This window comes from Esox lucius, chromosome 19 (assembly GCF_011004845.1).
Source record: "Esox lucius isolate fEsoLuc1 chromosome 19, fEsoLuc1.pri, whole genome shotgun sequence".
Taxonomy (NCBI): Eukaryota; Metazoa; Chordata; class Actinopteri; order Esociformes; family Esocidae; genus Esox; species Esox lucius.
Window position 1 is genome coordinate 38,022,864 of NC_047587.1, and position 25,245 is coordinate 38,048,108.

Sequence of the window (25,245 nt, forward strand, 5' to 3'; positions counted from 1 at the left end):
GGCCAGGAATGGGAAGCAAAAATGTCATGCGTTCAGTGATTCAGGTAACCTGAGTTCGTCTTTGTATTAGTACAGCTGTAATTAGTGCTTCAGGTTCTCTACATACCGGTCGAATCCTTAGTAAGTGAAAGCTAACCACATTAGCTTAGAACTGTTTGGTTTATCAATTCGTATTTGATATTGGATAGGTTTGAAAGAAGTATTTAACCACACACACATTTAACCCACGCATAGAGTACATGACGCATACACACACAGCACAGCCTCCAATTTAATTTCCTTTTTAATAGTGACTTCTTTTGTTTTAAAGTATTTAACAAGGTACAGACAGATCTTATGAAAGTCCGTCTGTGATAACCTGAGTCTTACAATAAATGAAATACAGCTATATAACTTAACATTTCTGCTAAACATTGTGACATTATGGGAGGGTAGCCTTCCAAATAATAGCACTGAGCTGCTATAAGTACTAGGTTACACATTTTCTTCTGATAATCATTATTAACATTTCAAAGCAAAGAATAATGGGGAGGCCGGTATTAAGCTGCAGGCATTTTGAGATAAAAGGACATACACTTTCCCAGAATACAGTCAGCTTTTTTCAAGACCATATTGTGTACATGGGTTTCATTTTAATGTTTACACCTCCAGCATAGAGGCTTTATTTCATAATTCTTTAGCAAGTTAATTACATTAGGATTATACCATACAAATAATAATTCAACAAACAATAATTTGCTGAGTGCTTAGTCCTATTTGACTCACACATTTTTTTATTTGTATGCATATGTGAATCTGGAAATGTATTACTTGCATATCCCACTAACTCTTCCTGAGGCACCCTATTATCAGACACATGCTTTTCATACCTCAGCCTACAGGCTAACACGCATTCGTGCTCCAGGGGCAACACCTGAGTAGCTTTAGTTTTAGACCAAGATCAATTTCTTGGGTGCAATTATTCTGATAAGCTCCGGCCCTGAGGCCAAAGTTTACATTTTTAGAGATGGGAGAAAAATCATAAAAATGCATCTTGTTATTTAACAACATAAATATTACATAAAGAATTAATATAATAGGTTACAATATCAATGAATGTAAAAAAATATATATATTAGAGAAACTATGGGCGCATTCCCCTGCTCAGACTTTGCATGCATCAACAAATAGTTGTGCCACATCATTGACTCATTGACTGTCAGATTGCTGTGAAATACAATGTGCATAGCTGACAGGTTGAATTAGAGCATCTGCTGAATTACACAAATCCATAAGATGTATCCATGTGTTGTAAGATTGTTCTGCAATGCCCGATCAAAGGGGTGTGCTCTCTTTTAGTTATCATTGTAGTTAACATTGTTAACATGTAGAACATGCCTCACTTGTAGAATAAGGAATCATGGCATTTCTATCTTTAACTTTCAATAGAGAACAGCTAATGAACATGGACCATGCCATCTTTTGATTTAGGCTAATGTATTTTTCTTGGTCTTGGCCAGTTTCACATCATACTTTACATATTTGAACATTATTTATTTTCTGTTTAGAATTTTTACAATTCAGATGTTTAGATAATACACTGTACATTGAAAAGTTGTAAAGTCCAATAAAATACAAAGGTTTTGCATTTAAGAACACAGGCAGGTTGGTTCTAAAGCACAGATAGAGTACATACATTTACAAACTCAGAGGAAAGTACCAACGGTATAATTGTTCTAATGACCCCTTTCTCTTATGTGCAGAAATCTAAAAGGAGGGTGACGTTTGCCGGCAGCAATTCAGAGCCAAGTGCTTCCGAAAGGAACAGCCACAGTGAGACCAACATGGTCCAGGAGGAGGAAGAGGGGGAGGTTGAGGAAGACCAAAAGGAAATCGAAGAACACATACACACCCCTACTGAATGATGAAATATACTTTTTTTATTATTATTTAATACTATCAATTCATGATTTAATAAACAGGTGCTATGTGTTAAATGCTTTGTCATTTAGTGTCCTTGAGGGTTGTGGAAGGTGATCAATGATCTTGGGCCAGCAATGCATTTGGCCACTAATGGTCACTGTTTGAATTACAGAAGGGAAGCTGATCCTAGGTTGGTTCTAAGGCAAACCTCATTCCTGGATGGTACGCAACCACGTTAACATCACTCTGCTCTCCCACTAGATGGCAGCAAATGTATGAGTCTTGATGAGAGCAGTTTACGCAAGGGATCATTCCTAAAGTAGAAGTATAGGGAGACAAAGAGAAAGAAAGAGAAAAGGAGAGACAGGGGAGAGGGTCCATATCACCTGTCATAAGACAAATGACTGTTCTTGCCAACAGTCGAGTGGAAACATTAAGATCCAGACATGCGGTAACAAATGAGAGGTCATTTCAGTCCATTTGGCTCCTATTAGTTAGTTATTGATCTTAGAATTTTAACAAGATTGCTGTAGAAGTAACATGTGTTAGATAACACCCCAGGCCAAAACTCATTATTAGAATCCGGGTTCTCTCTATCAATGTTCTCCGTGTCAAATGCTTTCTCAAATTTAGGAATTCAGTTCAGTTTCAATTGGTTGATTGAATTCTAGGACCTCTGAAATATCCTCAAGCTTGAATTTTGTTTTGGAAGACAGTATATCTGGAACAACCACATCATCATATGAACCATGGAACTATTAGTTTTGTGATAGAACCATTGTCCTTAAACATTTTAGTTCCATTAGCTTTCAACACATTCTACAATATTTTTTTCAACTGCCTTTGAACACAAAGCCATCTTGGCAGACATTTTCCAATCTGTGACCCTGGATTCCAGTTAACCCTTCCTTTAGAAAAGGTATTAAAGGTTTACTTTTATTTACCCACTTTTTCTTTTTTTTACCAGACGCTATTAGCTCACCAAGAGCTACCAAGATCTCCTGTACCACACAGACAGACCAGTCTGTTGTTTTGTGGATTCCTATAATTCTCCAAACACGCACAGTGCTGGCTACGGACGGACGCATAGTTTAGGAAAGTCTGTCCTCATAGGGACAAATGCATTACTTTTCAAAATCTAATTTGCCCTAACCTTAACCCCAAAAACCTAACCTTATCCTAAACTTAAATACTAAACCTAAGTCTAACCCTAGACTTAATTTTAACTTCCCCCTAAACCTAACAAAAATATGAATGTTCTTCGGGACCTGCACCACCAGGCTAGTTAAGCACAAACACCCAGCATCTTCACAACAAGCACAATGGGCTTTTTTTCCTTTGAATTATCAATTATTCACATGTTTAAGGTAACACAAAGAGGCATGTGCCAGGAAAACTGAAAAAATCCAAAGCACAAAATAAGAAAACAGCCATCCACACAGGAACCCATTTTCTACAGATAAGGTCCACTGTTTTTTTTTAAACAGTGGAGCTAAATGAAAATATCTACAGCCGGAAGCATAGGGGACAGAGATGTTAACCATCTCCAAAACTGAGAGCTCCTATTGATACCAACGTAAAGAGTGAGGTAAAGCAAACAAATTTGTATTTTTTTTAAAAAGTCCATCAATCCATAAACATTCAAGGAACTGTTATTAAAGCAATAGTTTGTTGAAAATCTCCTTACATTCCCCATGAGTTGTGTCTGAAGGCATACGTATCATAATCCATTCTTTACTTCTGGTGTCATTTACCTTAAAGAAGATGTTGAGTTTTGCAATAAAATATCATTTTCAAATCCACGGAAGCTTTCCCATGTTTATCTTCCAGTTTTCTTTAGAAATGATATCAATCCTCATCTTTTTCCTTCTACAAAGGAATATGTCTAGTTTATAAACGCCAACACTTACCATGAGCTAGCTAGCGCCTAGCTAGCTATTTTATACAATATTTGCTAGATATCTTTATGGTTGATTTAGGATTCAAAGCACCTGGTTTAAATTGTAGAATATAAAATGTGTGGTTTGAAATAAAGATTGACCGATCCAGATTTTTTTGTGGTGATGCTGATTGTGGATGTTTTGGGGGGACGATGGTTTCTATTTAACATGATAATATCATGACATTTTCAAATGTGGAGGCCTAAGAATAATAATTCAGGACAATTACATAAACCATTCTATAAATTAAGTAGTCTTTTTAGTTATAAAAACTGGAAATGTGATTTAACAATTCATTTAATTAACACACATTTGTTAAACTTGGCAAATAAACAGGGCAATTTCAACTTCCACACACAGTTAAGGCATCCTTCAATATTTGTTTGTATGCATGTGTCTTTTACTAAGAATCCACAGCAAATAAAAACAAGTTGGTCAAGTCAAAGCTATTTATAACCATTCCAGCATCTCATGCCTAAAATAATCTACAATGTCAAATGACGGGGAAGGAGCCTGAGATCGTGCGTGAGGTTGAGAGGTTCCGACTAGAGGTAGTCGGGATCACCTCTACGCACGGCTTGGGCTCTGGAACCACACTCCTTGAGAGAGGATGGACTCTTCACCACTCTGGAGTTGCCCATGGTGAGAGGCGGCGGGCTGGTGTAGGTTTGCTTATAGCTCCCCAGCTCTGCCGCCATGTGTTGGAGTTTACCCCGGTGAACGAGAGGGTCGTTTCCCTGCGTCTACGGGTCGGGGATAGGTCTCTCACTGTTGTTTTTGCCTACGGGCCGAATGGCAGTGCAGAGTACCCGACCTTCTTGGAGTCTCTGGGAGGGGTGCTGGAAAGTGCTCCGACTGGGGACTCCATCGTTCTACTGGGGGACTTCAATGCCCACGTGGGCAACGACAGTGACATGTTCAAGCATAAGGGTGTCCATCAGGGCACGTGGCACCAGGACACCCTAGCCGTAAGTCGATGATCGACTTTGTTGTCGTTTCATCTGACCTGCGGCCACATGTCTTGGACACTCGGGTGAAGAGAGGGGCGGAGCTGTCAACTGATCACCACCTGGTTGTGAGTTGGATCCGATGGCGGGGGAGGAAGCTGGACAGACTCGGCAGGCCCAAGTGTACTGTAAGGGTCTGCTGGGAACGTCTGGCCGAGTCTCCTGTCAGAGAGATCTTTAACTCCCACCTCCGGCAGAGCTTCGATTGGATCCCGAGGGAGGCTGGAGATATTGAGTCCGAGTGGACCATGTTCTCCACCGCCATTGTCGAAGCGGCCGCTCGGAGCTGTGGCCGTAAGGTCTCCGGTGCTTGTCGAGGCGGCAATCCCCGAACCCGGTGGTGGACACCGGAAGTAAGGGATGCTGTCAAGCTGAAGAAGGAGTCCTATCAGGCCTGGTTGGCTTGTGGGACTCCTGAGGCAGCCGACGGGTACCGGCAGGCCAAGCGGACTGCAGCCCGGGTGGTTGTGGAGGCAAAAACTCCTGGGAGGAGTTCGGTGAGGCCATGGAAAAGGACTATCGGCTGGCCTCGAAGAGATTCTGGCAAACCATCCGGCGCCTCAGGAGAGGGAAACAGTGCCCTACCAACGCTGTTTACAGTAGAGGTGGGCAGCTGTTGACCTCAACTGGGGATGTCGTTGGGTGGTGGAAGGAGTACTTCGAGGATCTCCTCAATCCTGCCGTCACGTCTTCCATTGAGGAAGCAGAGGATGAGGGCTCAGAGGTGGACTCGTCCATCACCCGGGCTGAAGTCACAGAGGTGGTTAAGAAACTCCTCGGTGGCAAGGCACCGGGGGTGGATGAGATCCGCCCTGAGTACCTCAAGTCTCTGGATGTTGTGGGGCTGTCTTGGCTGACACGCCTGTGCAACATCGCGTGGCAGTCGGGGACAGTGCCTCTGGGATGACAGACCGGGGTGGTGGTCCCTCTTTTTAAGAAGGGGGACCGGAGGGTGTGTTCCAACTATAGGGGGATCACACTTCTCAGCCTCCCCGGGAAAGTCTATGCCAGGGTTCTGGAGAGAAGAATACGGCCGATAGTAGAACCTCGGATTCAGGAGGAACAGTGTGGTTTTCGTCCAGGCCGTGGAACACTGGACCAGCTCTATACCCTCTACAGGGTGATGGAGGGTTCATGGGAGTTTGCCCAACCAATCCACATGTGTTTTGTGGATTTGGAGAAGGCATTCGACTGTGTCCCTCGCGGCATCCTGTGGAGGGTGCTTCGGGAATATGGGGTCCTGGGTCCTTTGCTAAGGGCTGTCAGGTCCCTGTACGACTGAAGCAGGAGCTTGGTCCGCATTGCCAGCAGTAAGTCAGACTTGTTCCCTGTGCATGTTGGACTCCGGTAGGGCTGCCCTTTGTCACCGGTCCTGTTCGTAAATTTTATGGACAGAATTTCTAGGCGCAGCCAGGGGCCGGAGGGTGTCAGGTTTGGGGACCACACGATTTCGTCTCTGCTCTTTGCGGATGATGTTGTCGTGTTGGCCCCTTCAAGCCAGGACCTTCAGCATGCACTTGGACGGTTTGCAGCTGAGTGTGAAGCGGTGGGGATGAAAATCAGTACCTCCAAATCCGAGGCCATGGTCCTCAGTCGGAAAAGGGTGGCTTGCCCACTTCAGGTTGGTGGAGAGTGCCTGCCTCAAGTGGAGGAGTTTAAGTATCTAGGGGTCCTGTTCACGAGTGAGGGAAGGATGGAACGGGAGATTGACAGACAGATCGGTGCAGCTTCTGCAGTAATGCGGTCGACGTATCAGTCTATCGTGGTGAAGAAAGAGCTGAGCCGCAAGGCGAAGCTCTCGATTTACCAGTCAATCTACGTTCCTACTCTCACCTATGGTCATGAGCTTTGGGTCATGACCGAAAGGACAAGATCCCGGATACAGGCGGCCGAAATGAGCTTTCTCCGCAGGGTGGCTGGGCGATCCCTTAGAGATAGGGTGAGAAGCTCGGTCACCCGGGAGGAGCTCAGAGTAGAGCCGCTGCTCCTCCACATCGACAGGGGTCAGCTGAGGTGGCTTGGGCATCTGGTTCGGATGCCTCCCGGAACGCCTTCCTGGGAAGGTGTTCCGGGCCCGTCCCACCGGGAGGAGACCCCGGGGAAGACCTAGTACACGCTGGAGGGACTATGTCTGGGCATCCCTGTTTAGACTGCTGCCCCCGCAACCCGGCCCCAGATAAGCGGAAGATGATGGATGGATGGATGGGCTACTTGAGCTGTCTGTCAAGACATGGGTGGATTAGCTGTTGACGACTTTACTCATCACTTTCAGTGACATGCTGCTGTCTTCGTTGCGCCACAGTTTTAAACATGTTTTAGTCCATTAGCTGATTAGCAGACTCTTTTATCCAGAGCGTTTTAATACAAAAATCTGACTCATAATAGCTAGCGATTATCTTTACTAGCGTATGTGTTACAACTTCAAACACAAATGTCCAACAACTTCACGTGCAAACATCGCACACACAATTTATGAGCAATTTTTGTCAAACGTTATTGAGGTATTTTGGATTACTATATATATTACTATACATTTTTACTAATCATCTTATCCAACTATTAACAGTTTACATATACAGTTCCATCACCTGCCTGAATGACTACCGCCCTGTAGCACTGACCTCAACACTATTGTGCCCACTGAGCTTGTTCTTAAGCGCAGGACCCTGGGACTTAACACCACCCTCTGCAACTGGATCCTGGTCTTCCTTACAGGCAGACCCCTGGTGGTGAGAATGGGCAACCTCACTTCCTCTGCACTGACCCTGAGCACTGGAGCCCCACAGAGCTGCATACTATTGTAGAAATGTACTGATGTATTGATTAATTATACCATTATATAGGAGAGTGAAAAATCACTAGCTACCTACTGTGTTGATAGTGAAGTTTAAACACTAGGAAAATGCAAGGTTTACTAATACAGAGCTAAGCTAATCAAAGAAAGAAGACTAGGCTGATTGAAACCATAGTCATATGTTACTCTAAGGTCAGTTATTTTGTGAGATGTTGTCTCACCTTCTTGCCCATACATAAGGAGGTGTTTCTGAATTGTACAACAGACAGACTGTCACTGATCTTGTGTTAGTGTCTTTCTATCTCTATTTGCAAATATTAATAAACTGTATTTATCTTAAAGAGCATTTTGATCTCTACATTACCTTAAAGAGTTCTGACATTAGATTTCTATCACAGTACTCAGTCCCCTCCTGTACTCCCTGTTCACGGATGACTGCGTGGCCACACACAAATCCAACATCATCCTTAAATTTGCGGAGCACACAACCATCCTGGGTCTCATCTCCAAAAACGATGAGACCGCTTACAGAGAGGAGGAAAATAACCAGGCTACATGGTGCCATGACAATTACCCCTCTCTCAATGTCTGTGAGACTGAAGAGATGATCGTGATTTTCAGGAAGTGGCAGAGGGGGTGTCATGCCCCCAAACACTTCGATGGAGCGCAGTGGAGAGTGGAGAGTCTCTGAATTCAAGTTTCTCGGTGTGTTCATCAAAGACGATCTCACTTGGTCCAGACAAGTGAACTGAGCAGAGAAAACTGTCCAAAAACAAATGTACTTCCTGAGGAGATTCAAGAAATTTGGCATGTCAGTAAAAACTCTCACCAACTTCTACAGATGCACCATTGAAAGCATCCTCTCAGGCTGCATTACTGCCTGGTACGTCAGCTGCTCTGCTGCAGACCACAAGTCCCTCCAGAGGGTGGTAAAGTCTGCGGAGAGCATCATCTGTTGCCATCTCCCCTCCGTGCAAGGGATCTACCATACATGATGCCTGAGGAATGCACGGAACATCATCAAAGATCACAGCCACCCAAGCTATGGTGTGTTCACACTGTAACCGGAGCACACACTTCCAGACTCAAAAACTGTTTTTCCCTCAGGCCACAAGGCTTCTTAACCAGCAACACTGATCCATGATCATACTGATCACACAAACTCAAACGTTAATTCTCATAGGCATTTGCCAGTCCTAGTGTTAATGATCCTATTAGCTATCGGCTTTCTTTTCTAGCTGCTACCTGCTTGCTAACTTGTTGCACACATGTCTGGGCACGTTATCACGATCGAAACAACTAGCTAAATTATTGGCTAGCTAGTTAGCGTCTCTATTTAGTGACTAGCTAGCTTACTTATTGCATGCAGGCCCAGGCACATTACTAGTAAAAGAAATTCCACTAATATTTGTTAAAGGAGTAACATTTTGGTCTTTGTGGCAACTCATTCGTTTTTCAGTACAGTACTCTTACCGTGGGAGAGTTGAGCAAAAGCATTCAAATGTCCTGATGGATCTTTCTGGTGGACGGCAGCAACGTTTTTCAATCAACAATAGAGGGTGCTCTTAGAGGCCGATAGAACGCAGCCGATAGCAGATTGACTAGACAGGGCCCTATCAGCAGATATATTGGAATATCTCTAAATCCTGAATGCTGATCAGCTGAAAATGCTAAATGAGGTTGTATACTATGCATGGGGATGACATCACAAAACGTTTAACTGTTTTAATGCATTGGTAACCAGATAATGTTACAGGTTTGTGGTCTATTGCTAATACAGTCATCTCACAAAAAAAATTATAGTGAAGGACCTGACTATTAGTCTGGACCCTTATTTTTCTTTTGTCATTCAACAAATATATATGACAGTTTTAGAGATGGGGTAAATGGACATTAATTGACAGTGCCTACATTTTTAGCGCAACAGAAATGACTGGAAGGACTGTTCGGAAAAACACAGGCATTATTTATTGGTAAAATAGCAGCAATGAAGCTTGAAGTAGCGAGTACTCCAAAATGTCTCCGGGCAAAATGTCTGCTTGAAGTTACCCTTTCTAATTTTTATGGTCCCAAGGCTTAGGGATGATGTGCTTTTCTCTCCACATTCATTTTCAGTCCTCATGGGCCCTCACAGAGATTGTAATTGCTAGGGAGTGTGTGTATTTTTGTTTGATATGCTTACAACTGTGATAGACAATCACCAAGGAGAGATGCATATATTCAAAAGAACAGGTTCCTTTTGAATCTGTTCTGGGGAGACTACTGTTCTGGCCCGGTTACTCATCCACAATAGTTACAGGAAACATGCTCAAAAGGAAGAAGTGGAAATAAAATATCAGCGTTGGCAGTTTGGTTCGGCCGTGCACATTAGTGAAAGAAGAGTAGGGTACAACTCTATCCCTTTCTCTAAGTTGGCTGGTGAGGCTTATAGTTGTACCTGGTCACACTATCATCCATCTGACATTAAAATGGACTTTCAGCTGGGAAAATGATAGTTCTTCAGCTGAAAGTCCCACCTGGCATACAGATCAATCCATTAGAAGACAAAATAATTTGATTCTAGCTAATTAAAAAAAGAAAGCAGTGTGTCCCCATCCCGAAACAGCCTGCTGCTGATCAGAACCTGATTTTCATTAAAACTGTGATGGGTGGTTACATGTCTAAGACTGGTTAAGGTCACTTTTTAAAACAGGTTTTTGGAGACCTTGGCAATTTTAGTGGGGTGATCATGTGACCAGAGTACACCTTTAAAAAAAACGATATTTACAATCAGCTCCTCTCTCTGCTTGACTGAGACGTTCTCTCTCTCACCACAGTTTTGTAATTACTTTTCACGAGAGTTTCCTGTGTCTGGCACTCATGGTTCTCACCAATAATTCTTGTTTCTATGTGTACCTAAACAGTGCAAGAAAAAAACTTGATACGTAAGTATGCAGGAATTCTTCTACTTCAAGGCATTAATGATTAAATATGGGATTAAATATGGAACAGGTTTACACTGTTTGTATTACGACAGATCAATGTTTTAATGCAGTATGTTACAGTGGTGGTATTAGAAGACTGTATTACTTTCTGAACTAACATACGTGCACGCATCCACTTATGCCCAAAAACAGATAATTCTATTCCTAACTTCATTGTTCTGTGGGTGCCATACAGTACATTATATATGATCCTATTTATAGTCAAATTCAAAAGTATTTCGACAATAACACTATCTTTGGCCCTGTATTCAAGCCCTTTGTGTTTTAAATGCTAAAATGATTATGGGGTTAAAGTGCAGACTGTCAGCTTTTGAGGTTATTTTTATCATTTCATATTAACCATTTTGAAATTACAGCACATTTTGTACTTAGTCCCCCCATTTTCCAGTGTCAGAAGTGTTGTGATAATTTGGCTACACAGCTGTTTCTTATTAATCTGTTTCTTATTAATTAATTGTGTTGGCAGCACAAGAGCTATCAGTGTCGACAGTAGTCTAAAATGTAGGCCTTGCATTTCAATGTGCAGCCTGAAGACATGAGGACCAGGGGAGTCTCGATGAGGCCAGAAGTCAAGCTAAACATCATGAGGTAGATAAATAAGAATAAATCAATCAGGGATAGTGAAAAAACAGGCATCCCAAAACTTACTGTTTGGTACATTAAAAAGAGAAAAGAAAGCACTTGAGCTCAGGAATGGCAAACAACCTAGTTTAAAAGGGTGACCAATTCAGGGGATGACAAAATAATAGTCACTATAAAGACAAAGAAGAAAACAACTGTCCATCAGAGGAAGAACAACCTTCATGAGATAGGCATTGGATGTGTTAGCCCCCTACCATCCACTAAAGACAAATCCAGCTAAAGCTACAGAGGATGGACTGCAATGTGCCAAAACACAAAAGTAGGATGGTCTAAAAAGTAACTAAAAGAGCCTGCAGCATTCTGGAAATTGTTTTGTGGACAGATTAGACAAAGATGTAGCAGAGTAACAGCAAGAGGAAAGTCTGGAGAAAAAAGGGACTGACATACCACCTCATGAGGAATATGGAGGAGGGGCTGTAACATTTTGGGCATGTATGGCTGCCAGTGCAACTGGCTCCCTTATCTTTACGGAAGATGCAACTGCTGACAGCAGCAACAGAATAAATTATGTGTACAGAAACCTTTTGTCTGCTCAGATATAACCGAATGCATCTAAACTCTATGGATAGCGCTTCAACATTCAGTAGGACAATGACCCCAAACACACTGCAATAGCTACCAAATAGCTATCAACAGCTACCACTGTCCATGTTGCACACTCTCTGCCAATGTTTTAATTTTATTTTCATACTCGATTTTCTCCCCTCCCATTTTTGTGATACCAAGTTGACATTCATGGCCTTGCTGCATTTAAACGTTGCCTCCAAACCACATCTAGCCAAGATGTTTTACTTCTTATCACACTGCTCACTCAACCAACACATTTCCTCCAGAACACATGCACTGGAGGTGAAAGCCTTCCCCATCAACCACAACAGAGGTTGCACATGCCCGACCCATGGGAAGGAGTTGCTAGAGCATGCCCTGGTCGTAATGCCACAACAAATCCGGGAGCCGGTGAGTTAGACCCCTGCGCTAATCTAGGTCAATCTTTCCCAATATCTCTCTTGTCCAATAAAATCCATAAACAAAAATATTTCAATACAAAAGCTGCAAGCAGCATTTCAGGGTTTCAGCAGTGGCAACACTGAGAGAAATTGGACAGACAAATTGGACTTCCCCAGAATTACATTGCCCTTCACCTATATTGTCACCCTTAGTAAATATGAGCAAAATGGGTTGTGAAAAAAATTATTTGCTGTTTATCCTCTGCCACAAAGCTTAACCTGGGCCATGGTTGGGTGTTCCAGCAGGACAATTATCCAAAGCACACCTCAAAATCAACAAATATTTTTTTTACTGACCAGAGAATCAAGACATTGCCATGGCCATTCCAGCGCCCTTACCTAAACACCATCAGAAACCTGTGAGATGAACTGAAAAAGAGTCTCCAACCATGGACCTCAGAATCTGAAGGATCTGTAGAGTTTCTGTATGGAGGAATGGTCTCAGATCCCTTGTCATGTGTTTTCCAACCTCATTACGCATTATAAGAGAAGACACAGAGCTGTTAACTTGGCAAAGGGAGGTTTCACAAAGTATTAAATAATGTGGCGCAAATAATTGTGGCGCAAATAATTGTGGTACAAATATATGTGAGAAAAATATTTGTTTTATGATAAGAATGTATTTTTTCTTTCAACTGTTTTACTTTAATCAAAGGTTGGATATTGTTATTTTATTTCAAATGAACCAAATGTTACAACTACATCACACGGTTGAGGGGTGAGAGCATACAGTGTTGCTTGTTGTAGCACGGCTGTCATGGAATTACATGGAACGGTGTATATCAGTGCCATTGGAATTCTACCAGGATTTACCTTTCTGTGCCTTACCATCTCACATGAATTTGCACTTTAATATTCCACAGCGGACACTGAAACATACACTGCTAAAATCCTAAAAACATGAATCTTCCATTTTGAGACTCCATCCATACAAACAGGAATAACGGAAGGCATGATTCACCCACAGACAAATGTGACATCTAGAAAAATACATTTATTTGTGTGCATGAATCTACATTTGAGCTTGGCATGAGTGCACATAAAAGACAAAGGTTCAAGGGCAACAGTGAACAGGCAGAGCAGTAGGCTCCCATATTGCTTTTACAGACAGAGAAATAGGAGAGGACCATGGAAACCTAAACCTGAGTGATATTCAGAAAGTATGAAACCCTTCCGAAACAGATGGATGTGCCACCTGGGGTGTATTTATTCAATCAGAGAAAGCTCTTGTTTTACCTGTGCACCTACACTGTCTACGATGTGAATGTGCCTAAGGCATGTACAGTAAAAAGGCGTTCCAGTTCTCTGTCCCTACCACATGGAACTAACCCGCAACATGCCAGGAAATTGTAGGAGTCTGTCTCTGCATGATTTCAACATTAAAACTATGATGGACAGTGAAGTGGTGGGTTGTCGCTGTTTGGACTCCTTAATGCGCCACACCTCTCCAATTCATCTCTTGCCTTTCATATAACTTAACATTTTCAATTGAAGCACTTTGTGTTTTATGTTTGCATGTGTTTTTTTTACTGTTGTGTATGTATGAGTATCTTGGCCAGGTCAATTTTACATTTTTTTAATTGAACATATTTTTTTTTATGAAACATGAAACATTTCAAAATTGTATTCACTAAGTAAATAAAAAGGTTCCATCTAGCCCCTACTTTTAACCTTTAATTTCCATCTAGCCTCTACTTTTGATACAGAGATTAGGATTTTTCTTTTAAAGAGTTTGTATAACACTAATGTAGGTAAATCTTACCATGTTTAGTCATGTCTGGTTTGTAAGGAATACACCTCTAAACCTTGCCAGTGGGTCTGTGGTGACATCTTAGCTCTTTTATAAGATCCTTAACTTCCCCATTGTAAGATTTTTGCCCAAACACTAAGTCAAATGATACAGCTTCAATGCATGTAAAATTAGTCAGTGACAAAGTAAAAATTAATTTTAAAAAAAGCACAAAATTCACAAATCCATACTGCAATGTTACAATATATTACATGAAACACCCTACTCCTAATTGTTAGCTCAGGTATTCTACCTTCAGTTACTATTGACATGGCAGGTCCAGTATAGGCATTGGACCTCTAATACAGCAAGAAAAAAACATTTTGCAATTGGAGCAAGCTGTGTGTTAAATTCACTCAAGGAAACTTTCTGTGAAGTATTTCAATGAGTTTTTCTTCAGAAGGTACATTTGAAAACAACATTTGAAATGACCCTTTCCATTTTACATGTAGTGTACATGAATAAAGATAAAAATGCCAACACCATTTGGAACACGACTGCTGTATTCTTTCTGCTGTAATCTCAATAAAATTCTACTAACACATACTTAATTGGGGTATTGCAGAAAGCAAGGACATTGATTTATTCAGTTAACTTTGATTAACAAATATAGAAAGATCTTGAATTAAGAAGATGCATCTTAAATATGCTTTTTAAATTTTTGAATCATTTTTTCTGTTGAACCATTTATATCACTTCAATTTCAAGTGTATTATGTTGCCCAAAATACGGATTCATTTCAGAATATTTAGAACAGTAACAGTAGCTCGCTAACTCATTAATGGAGCATTCTGGAAGAGAGCTCATGCGTTGCTTAGTATGCAGACATTGTCGATAAAGACCTCCATTTACCACAGATTAACACCACATACTATGACGAAAACATTTGTATTGCTATGAATTCTAATAACCATAGTCCTAATAGCCACACTAAATAACATTGTTGAAAATGTGATAATACTAAGAGGGGCATAGGTAATGTTTATAAACTGTGTTTGGGACATTAACAGTCTTCAATACATGATTGTGTGCCTATGTATGTATTTGCTCTATTGTGAGTGTGCCCCCCCCCCCGCCAACATAAACAGCCTGATCAGGTGAAGAAGTCTTTAGAGATGGCTTCCACAAAGTTGGGCGCTGACATAAGGATGCCAATGGTGCAGAGGATGGTGAACACGGAGAACGCCATCAGGCACAGCCGGTCAATCACGGACGCCGCAAACTTCCACTCGTTGCACAGCGACTCGTTCTCGTCCTGGCCTCGGAAGCGCTCAGCAATGTAGCGTACCTCTTCCAGAATTTTGGTCAAGTCTGTCTCCGCATGGCTCCCTATTCCCATCCCCACCCCTGTGCCGCCTGCCGAGCTTCCCAAGTTGGACACCCCGGCCCCGGGTAGCAGGACCTCGTCTTCTCCCGGCCCCACCAGCCTGGAGCAGATTACGCCTGAGTCGGGGGTAGTGGTGTAGTGCATGCCCTCCATGCCCCGGAAGCCAATGTAGAGCATGTTGCCATTGGTGGGCTGGAGCGTACCCTGGCTCATGCTGAGCTCCACGCTGGAGAGACTGTTGCGCCGATGCTTGTTGTGGCAGGCCAGACGCACACGCTCCTCGCCGGGCCGCTTCATGCGCAGGAACCAGGCACACCAGTTCAGGAGCACTACTCGTGTCTTGAATAGGATGTGTGGGGCGTGAGAGACAGTGTGTAAATAAGTGAGAGAGGGAAAGTGTGTCAGAGAGGAAGAGAAAGGAGAGAGGTGAAAGAGTGGGAAACCAAGCAAGCACTTGTGTGTGGGTGGGTTTGTGTGTGTACACCGGGAGGGGGTTAGGGGGATGCGGGGTGGGGGGGGGGCGGACAAGAATAGATTCTCAACAACAGAGAGAAACATGAACAGCAGCTCGCTATGCAACTATGTTGCATTAGCACCCAGTCCTAACACAGACTCTGATGGTCTTTGTATCCTGTAGCTATGTTTCTGAGAGGAAAATGAAAAGTGGGCATAATTTTATTTATATGGTATATATTTAATTGAGATGATGTTGAGACATGTCTCCCGTAGTACATCCGGTGCCATTCTGGTTCCTATCACACTGTTCGCTCAACTAGGAGGCCTATTCCAGAATCCTTACTCAACAGAAGGAACGCATTCTCTAGCCTTATACCTCAGTTGATGTCACAGGTGCCCAAGGCGTCATGAGGCAAGGCAATCATATTCGATTACTAAACCCCCAAAAGGAGGACAGTGCTGGCCATTTGCACCATATACCTTGGAGCAAATTAGAATTAAAACCTTGGCCTCCCAATAACACAGCTGTAAGTGACTTTTCCACTGTGCCATATATATATATATTTAACATTTTACATCTTAAATGAGCTTTTGTGCTCCAGATATATTTTTTGCTTCAGATTTATTTTTTAATAACCTGTGGTAAAGTACTTTAATTAAAAACCAGCCGATATGTAATGGTTTGTATCTTGTTAAGTACAGTATGTACGATCATTTATCATTTCTAATATGGCTGGTAATTGCATCATCATGTATTATGCCTGCAAGCAACTTCCAAGGGTTTTTGCAGATTCCGAAATGCTTCTATTGGCCCTTCAAGCCTTCAGCTAGCAGCCTGCCCTCTTTCCTCCTGAACCACATTGGTATTCCTCGCACACCAAGTGCTAAAAACTCAAACTGCCCACTAACCCTGACCAAAACTCACCTCGGAGCTACATCCACTGAGGTAGAACCCATAACCTTTAGGTCCAATTCTACGGTAATGCAATTTCAGCATTCTGAAATTCCAAGTACATTCTGAGTGAATTCAGAATGCGTGAACTGGCTGCAATCAGAAGATGGATGCACACTCACCCACTTTGGCATTTTAGCTCCATCCGGGTCGTGGTGGTGGTACTGAAGGACCAGGACGGTGGCGATGACAGACAGGCCTACAATCACCATGGTGGTGGCAAAGTACTGGGCTGGAAGACAAAGAGATGCAGAGGAAGAGGCAGGACTTACCTCAGAGGAATACAAAGAGATGGAAAGCAATACTGTGTAGCTAGAGACAGAGGGCATATTCAGTACATTATAGTGATTTAGCAGGAGCTCTTGTCCAGAGAAACTAACAAGAGCAAATATGTTTATGTGTCTTGATCAAGGGAACAGACATTAGGTTTGGGCGATATACTAGGATATACATTCACCTAAAGGATTATTAGGAACACCTGTTCAATTTCTCATTAATGCAATTATCTAATCAAACAATCACTTGGCAGTTGCTTCAATGCATTTAGGGGTGTGGTCCTGGTCAAGACAATCTCCTGAACTCCAAACTGAATGTCAGAATGGGAAAGAAAGGTGATTAAGCAATTTTGAGCATGGCATGGTTGTTGGTGCCAGACGGGTCGGTCTGAGTATTTCACAATATGCTCAGTTACTGGGATTTTCACGCATAACCATTTCTAGGGTTTACAAAGAATGGTGTGAAAAGGGAAAAACATCCAGTATGCGGCAGTCTTGTGGGCGAAAATGCCTTGTTGATGCTGGAGGTCAGAGGAGAATGGGCCAACTGATTCAAGCTGATAGAAGAGCAACTTTGACTGAAATAACCACTCGTTACAATCGAGGTATGCAGCAAAGCATTTGTGAAGCCACAACACGCACAACCTTGAGGCGGATGGGCTACAACAGCAGAAGACCCCACCGGGTACCACTCATCTCCACTACAAATAGGAAAAAGAGGCTACAATTTGCACAAGCTCACCAAAATTGGACAGTTGAAGACTGGAAGAATGTTGCCTGGTCTGATGAGTCTGATGAGTCTGACTCTACCATTCAGATGGTAGAGTCAGAATTTGGCGTAAACAGAATGAGAACATGGATCCATCATGCCTTGTTACCACTGTGCAGGCTGCTGGTGGTGGTGTTTTTTTTGCGCACTTTAGGCCCCTTAGTGCCAATTGGGCATCGTTTAAATGCCACGGCCTACCTGAGCATTGTTTCTGACCATGTCCATCCCTTTATGACCACCATGTACCCATCCTCTGATGGCTACTTCCTGCAGGATAATGCGCCATGTCACAAAGCTCGAATCATTTCAAATGGGTTTCTTGAACATCACAATGAGTTCACTGCACTGAAATGGCCCCCACAGTCACCAGATCTCAACCAAATAGAGCATCTTTGGGATGTGGTGGAACGGGAGCTTCGTGCCCTGGATGTGCATCCCACAAATCTCCATCAACTGCAAGATGCTATCCTATCAATATGGGCCAACATTTCTAAAGAATGCTTTCAGCACCTTGTTGAATCAATGCCACTTAGAATTAAGGCAGTTCTGAAGGCGAAAGGGGGTCAAACACAGTATTAGTATGGTGTTCCTAATAATCCTTTAGGTGAGTGTAAATAAAATAGCGGTTAGTGCATCTGATCAGTAACCAAATGGTTGCTTGATAAAATCCCTGAGCAAACAAAGTTCTCCAAAACAGGTTTCCGCAAAACCCAGACTGTTGGAAAATGACTGGTCAAATGGTAAATAAAATACCTCAATATTTCAGTGAGTTGGCTGGCTACCTAACTGGAGCAGCTAGCCAGCCAGCTAATTAGCTTAATGCAATAACTCTGGTTACATAACTAGATACAGAGTTGGCTGCTGTGAACAGCAACTTTATTACTGGCTAGCTTCCTAAATATAACCAGGCAATTATAAATTGTCCTAACTATAGCTCTGACAGCTACGTATTGTAGATGGTCTGAGCTGTCTGGGTAAAACCCAATAAGTAGATAATTGTATCAATTTAATCAATATCTTAAATAAGTGCAGTTAAATACAAAAATAATGTATCCTCACGCAAATAAGCTTATAATTTCACACTTTGCTTTACAGAGATAAAGAACACAGAGATATGGTACACAGTGGTGCCAAGGCAGGCTGCAATTCAGGAAGAGACAGAAAGAGGAGAGGTTAGTGATTTGGCAGTGCAATTCATAGACTTAGTTGATAATACAGGCCTACAGTACATGTTTGCCTAATCAATTTAATTGAGTTAATAAAAGTATTTTAGTCAAATAAGGACACTTTCAAACCTTGCTTCACAGAGAGTATTGGTATATTGATTGAATATTGGTTGTTACTGATTTCATATCACAATTTTTTACGTTCATAAATTGTTTATCATCACATTATGTATATCCACACTGGCTGTGGATCTTCAGCAGTTCACAACACCTATTTACAGTGCAGCTCATATGAGATAATGAATGTCTACGTGATTAAAAAGACAACATTTCAATCTGAACATTTTTTTCTTTTAAAATGGGTAATGGGTATCCAGTCCAAACAATCTATTTTGAGAGGAATGACCTGATTTTGTCTAGGTTATAGAACATTATACTATGCCTTCCCTGTTTACAGAAAAGCAATAAAATTATACAATTGAAAACTCAAAATTGTTTGCATCAATGATTGTTCATGTAGAGGAGTTCATAGTTTACACAAATCTTTTTTAACCACTACATCAGTGGTTGTAACTATAGCTGATTTTTACTTAAAGTCCTGCAATCAACTGGTAAATACTTTTTCATTTAATCTGATGTGGGTTTTCTCTCCTTTTTTTTGAAACTGTTACTGTGACCTTATATAGTTGCCAAGAAAATCCCTTGCAACTGGTCAAATCCCCTGCATGATTGAATATCACAACTGAAGAACATGGAGCTATTGGCAAGTCATTTGGTTTAACTTGCTAGTTACTCCTCCATAAGAGTTTCCATAGGAAACCAAAAAAATGGTTTGCATGTTGAATGTGTTCCCCAAGCCATAGACTAATTTAACTTTGTTAGGCTGATTTGGCTGCTCTTTATTATTTTGCCGGAAGAGAATTGGCTGAGATGAGGATGTCAATACGTAAAAAATATAAATATACATCAATTGTTCAAATATGACAGGGAAAGGGATTGAACAGCAGATTCATTAGCAGAAAAGATTAAACATGCACATGTATTGCATTTAGCACTGCTGAACACAAAAAAAAAGCATTAATCATGATATATAAAGATTGCAATCCAAGCTTACTGCCATACACAGGATATCCCCATGCAGCAATGCGTTGATTGCTGGTAACATTCCTCCAGTGACTCTATAATTTCCTTTGACCTATTTGCTTGCCAGAGAGTAAGTCAACTCCATCTTAATTTACCGTGTACCTAATTAGAAAATGTTGGTAGAGTTGAATAGAATGTTCAGTGCATAAAATAAACAGCTTTAGGGGTGAAATTGTTTTATGCCCCTAAACTAACTGCCTGCCACCTGAGTGCGAAGGTCTCTTATGCAAATTAGACAGGGTTGTTATATTCGTTAGAGCACTGCACAACGTAGCTAAACACTCTTGCAATGGGAAAGTAAGTCAGACATTTATTCATGGACAAAATCAGTCCGTTTCAAGCAGTTTTCCATGATTTAGGGATCAAACTTACTGTATCTCACATCAGACCCATCGAAAAATGACTTACTTCCATTGTAAGTGACAAATTAAGTTTAAAGAGCCGCCCCGTTTTGTTCTGAAAGAGTGCATGTGCATGTGTCACCTTTTCTGCCCAGTCAGCTCTTTCTACCTCGGTCATCATTGCAGACGCGGTGACACAGAGTTGAGATGGATAGCTAAGAGGAATTAACGGACGACAGGATGAATTGATAGCTGGAGAATAAGGATGGATGAAGCGATGGATGGATGAAGAAGTTAGGGAGAGGATGAAGGCAGGCACTCGCCTATGAGAGGAACAGAGTCGGACGTGGCTGGCATGATCTCAGCGACCAGGAGCATGAAGACGGTCAGTGAAAGCAGGACAGTAATACCTGAGGAAAGACAGACAAACAAACAGAAGGAAGGACTATTAAAAGATAGAACTAGTGGGGTATTTGGGGGAGGGGGGGGTCTAGCTGTCTAGACTGCTTACTTTAGAAATACCATCCTTCTTACTGCTCTTTCAGTACTATATCCTATGTATCGTTATGTTGTCATGTTGTACTAATTATCTGTATATGAATTACACATTTCTTCTAGAAAAAGGGTGAATATCTACTTTAGCATCCACACTGATAGACGAACTACAGCAAAATGTTCCTACTATCAAGGACACGTGAGTAAAATCTTGAAACAAATCTGTTATCTACAATTCTGCATTTGCCCTAATAATCATCACCCTATTCTGAATATACTTAGATATTGCAGAGGCAGAGCAGCGAACTCCTTCACCCTATTCTGAGCTGAGTCACCACCGGAACGCTTCCCAAAGTTTCCTAATGAACTCTGAGGATCAATAAACCCAGGCTGTCCCAGGATCAAGACGGATAGAGTGCTTTCCCCTCATTAGCCTCTACGGTATTCCCCAACGCCTTCCAGTCAATACATTTTCATACGGACACAAGCGGAAAAACCAGTGCATGCTTGCACACAAAATGACACACACCGACACATAACACAGCAGACCCTAACATTCACATTTGATCCTTCCAAGACAAAAGAACTCCTGAAGAATTATCTCCATAGACTCTAAACCTAAATATTTTCGTGTCCCTTGGTAAATGTTAATCACAGTTTTGACTTTCACTTTGTGGTCAGCTCATAGTTGGCTGATATTGATCCAGTGATTCAGGAGATGGGATGAGGAGTTGGCAGCCATGGCTAAGGTTCCGCAAAGAAGAATCTAGAAAAATGATTTAATACTTGATGATGATTCATTAAGGGGGAAGCATTCTGAATATGCCAGATCATTTAACAATGTATATGATCTGCACAGTCATGTTAATGAAACTTTTGATGTGTACAATGGTGATATCTACACGACCATGTATATAAAGAACCGAGTCTCATAGAATACACTAGTGTAGTATACGTACAGTAGTTTACAAAAATCTGTATATTTTATATATAAGGTGTGTAAAAGTGTATATAATGTACTGTATAAACACATGCCCCCAACTGGACATCAGTGTCAAACCAACGCCACCAAAGGAACAAGCTGGCAGGATCTTCTAGCCAGACCCACCCATGCATACCAGCCCCTCACTGGGACCTCCACATGGGAGGTACAGTGGGCGGAACAAGATTTTGCAGGTTTTCCTACTTACAAACCATGTAGAAGTCTGTAATTTTTATCATAGGTACTCTTTAACTGTGAGTGACGGAATCAAAAACAAAAATCCAGAAAATCACATTGTATGATTTTAAGTAATTAATTAGCATTTTATTGCATGACATAAGTATTTGATACATCAGAAAAGCAGAGTGCCCTGAGTGCCCAGTGCCCTGGCTGTGTGTTTCGGGTCGTTGTCATGCTGGAAGACCCAGCCACGACCCATCTTCAATGCTCTTACTAAGGGAAGGCCAAGATCTCGCGCTACATGGCCCCATCCATCCTCCCCTCAATACGGTGCAGTCGTCCTGTCCCCTTTGCAGAAAAGCATCCCCAAAGAATGATGTTTCCACCTCCATGCTTCACGGTTGGGATGGTGTTCATGGGGTTGTACTCATCCTTCTTCTTCCTCCGGCGAGTGGACTTTAGACCAAAAAGCTCTATTTTTGTCTCATCAGACCACATGACCTTCTCTCGTTCCTCCTCTGGATCATCCAGATGGTCACTGGCAAACTTCAGACGGGCCTGGACATGCGCTGGCTTGAGTAGGGGGACCTCGCGGGCGCTGGAGGAATTTAATCCATGATGGCGTAGTGTGTTACTAATGGTTTTCTTTGAGACTGTGGTCCCAGCTCTCTTCAGGTCATTGACCAGGTCCTGCCGTGTAGTTCTGGGCTGATCCCTCACCTTCCTCATGATCATTGATGCCCCAAGAGGTGAGATTGACAATCATCTTGAACTTCTTCCATTTTCTAATAATTGCGCCAACAGTTGTTGCCTTCTCACCAAGGTGCTTGCCTATTGTCCTGTAGCTCATCCCAGCCTTGTGCAGGTCTACAATTGTATCCCTGATGTCCTTACACAGCTCTCTGGTCTTGGCCATTGTGGAGAGGTTGGAGTCTCTTTGAATGAGTGTGTGGACAGGTGTCTTTAATACAGGTAACCAGTTCAAACAGGTGCAGTTAATACAGGTAATGAGTGGAGAACAGGAGGGCTTCTTATAGAAAAACGAACAGGTCTGTGAGAGCCGGATTTCTTACTGGTTGGTAGGTGATCAAATACTTATATCGTGCAAAAGATGCAAATTAATTATTTAAAAATCATACAATGTGATATTCTGGATTTTTGTTTTAGTTTCCATCTCTCACAGTTGACGAGTACCTATGATAAAAATTCCAGACCTCTACATGCTTTGTAAGTAGGAAATCCTGCAAAATTGGCAGTGAATCAAATACTGGTTCTCCCCACTGTATAACGTTGCCCCTGTAGAGCAGGTTGTGGGAGTAGTGACTAAAATGCTGTAGCTCAAAGGAGAGCTAGAAGGGTTGAAAGGCCGTCTAAGAACCCATTCCTCCAAAACCTCCACCGTGAGGTCACTCCTGAGAAGATATAATCACCCCAGGAGAGTGATTTGTTTTTTGGTTTACCCCTCACTTCCTCATTTCCTCCCTACAGGAGTTGGTAGGGTTTATCCCTTACCAACTCCTGTCCTTTCAATAAAATAAAAACCGTAGCTAGCTAGCATATACAGTAGGTGCAACTTAAGCTTGTCACAAGCTCTCTCTGTGTAATAACGAATGCTCTTTCATCTTTGCTGGTAGTGTGTTTGTGTTAACCACTGTAGGTAGAGATCTGTGTAGAGCCAGTCTACCTGACTGAATAAACACAGAATTAATGAAACCCATCTCACGCAAGTGAACTGACTTAATATGAAAGGCATACCTTTTTTGAAAAAAAAAAAAATAACAGTATATTCATACAGTATGAAATATGAAGAAAGTGTCAAGGTTTTCGGACATTTAGGGTTTCGGTCTGACAGTCAGACCGGGCGAGCATAGAATGAATGCTGGTCAAGAGTGCCGGTGAAGAGCACTCCCCTCGCGCGCGCACACACTCCCCTCGCGCGCACACACTCCCCTCGCTCACACACAGCCATGAACTAATCTCAGCCCAAATGTCAAGCCACATCACACATTCAACAAACAAACCAAACGTGCATTTGTGATTGAAAGCAACAGAACCGAAACACACATTTGTGGGGACAATAACTGACTTTTCATTTATAAGTAACTATCTCCCCACCACTGAAATACAGTCCTCACTAAACTAAGGGCGCTTGTCCGCACCCTCCCAACAGTCTTACCGAGTGAGATCTTCTCCCCGGAGTCGGCGGGCAGCAGGAAGACGAGCAGGGCCAGGGTGGAGATGAGGACGCAGGGGATGAGCAGGTTGAGGCCGTAGTAGAGGGTTCGCCGGCGCATCACCACCGTGAAGGTCACGTCAGGATACGGCTCCTTGCAGCAGTCGTAGAAGCGCTCGTTTCTCCGCCCAGGGACCTCTGCAGGGCATGCAGGTACACACACACACACACACACACACACTGGTCCTTGGAGGTTTACACATGCAGTACATATAATGTATTCTCCTAATTGCAGTAAGAACAAATCCCCAAAAAAGACTAACTACAAGCCTCTCAGGAAAGTATATTAGAGAGTGAATAAAGAGAATGGACCTCTGGCTTCACTACAAGTACACTCCTCAGTACATTGGTTTTGATTGTGTATATGCCCATAGGAGAGAAACAGCGAGCATGCTAATGATAAAATGGACAGACTGCTTCCTGCAATTTTCAATTACATGGGGCATCAATGCTCCATTGGCTGGTCTCCTAAGGACAGATTCTCCCTTTCCTCTCTCCCTCTACCTATATATCTACTTATCCATCTTTCTTCCTCTTCATCTTGCTCTATTACTTTACTTCTGGGTTTTTTTACGCACTCCGTGGCGCTCCCCAGGGAGAGATGAACAGGCCTTCATTGATCATTAGCCCGTAACAGGACTCCGACAGCGTAAAAATAGAAGAAGCCGAGGTCTATTGGTCTGTGCTCTTTCGCTTATGGAGCAGAGGGAATAGAGCTCTGTCTTTTCCCCATCTAATCATGGCATCGGGTTGTAAAATGACAGGTGCATCATAACATTTGTTTGAAAAGCACAGTAGATGGTTTAATTTAAAAAACGAACAATTCTGCTTAGCTGCAAAACAAGATATGCCTAGATACTT

General features: G+C 42.3%; 1 protein-coding gene across 1 annotated transcript in view; it reads right to left on the reverse strand.

Annotated features, from left to right (window-relative positions):
• Positions 1–13,263: 13,263 nt before the first annotated feature.
• LOC105008418 (neuronal acetylcholine receptor subunit alpha-7) overlaps positions 13,264–25,245 on the reverse strand; it is a 55,302-nt gene continuing 43,320 nt past the window's right edge. Inside the window, exons 7-10 of the mRNA XM_013139073.4 lie at positions 24,328–24,522; positions 20,818–20,904; positions 16,923–17,032; positions 13,264–15,731 (exon numbers count right to left, since the gene is read on the reverse strand). Of these exons, the coding sequence (XP_012994527.1) occupies positions 15,159–15,731; positions 16,923–17,032; positions 20,818–20,904; positions 24,328–24,522 (965 nt within the window). The 3' untranslated portion in view covers positions 13,264–15,158. The remainder of the gene's footprint in view (positions 15,732–16,922; positions 17,033–20,817; positions 20,905–24,327; positions 24,523–25,245) is intronic.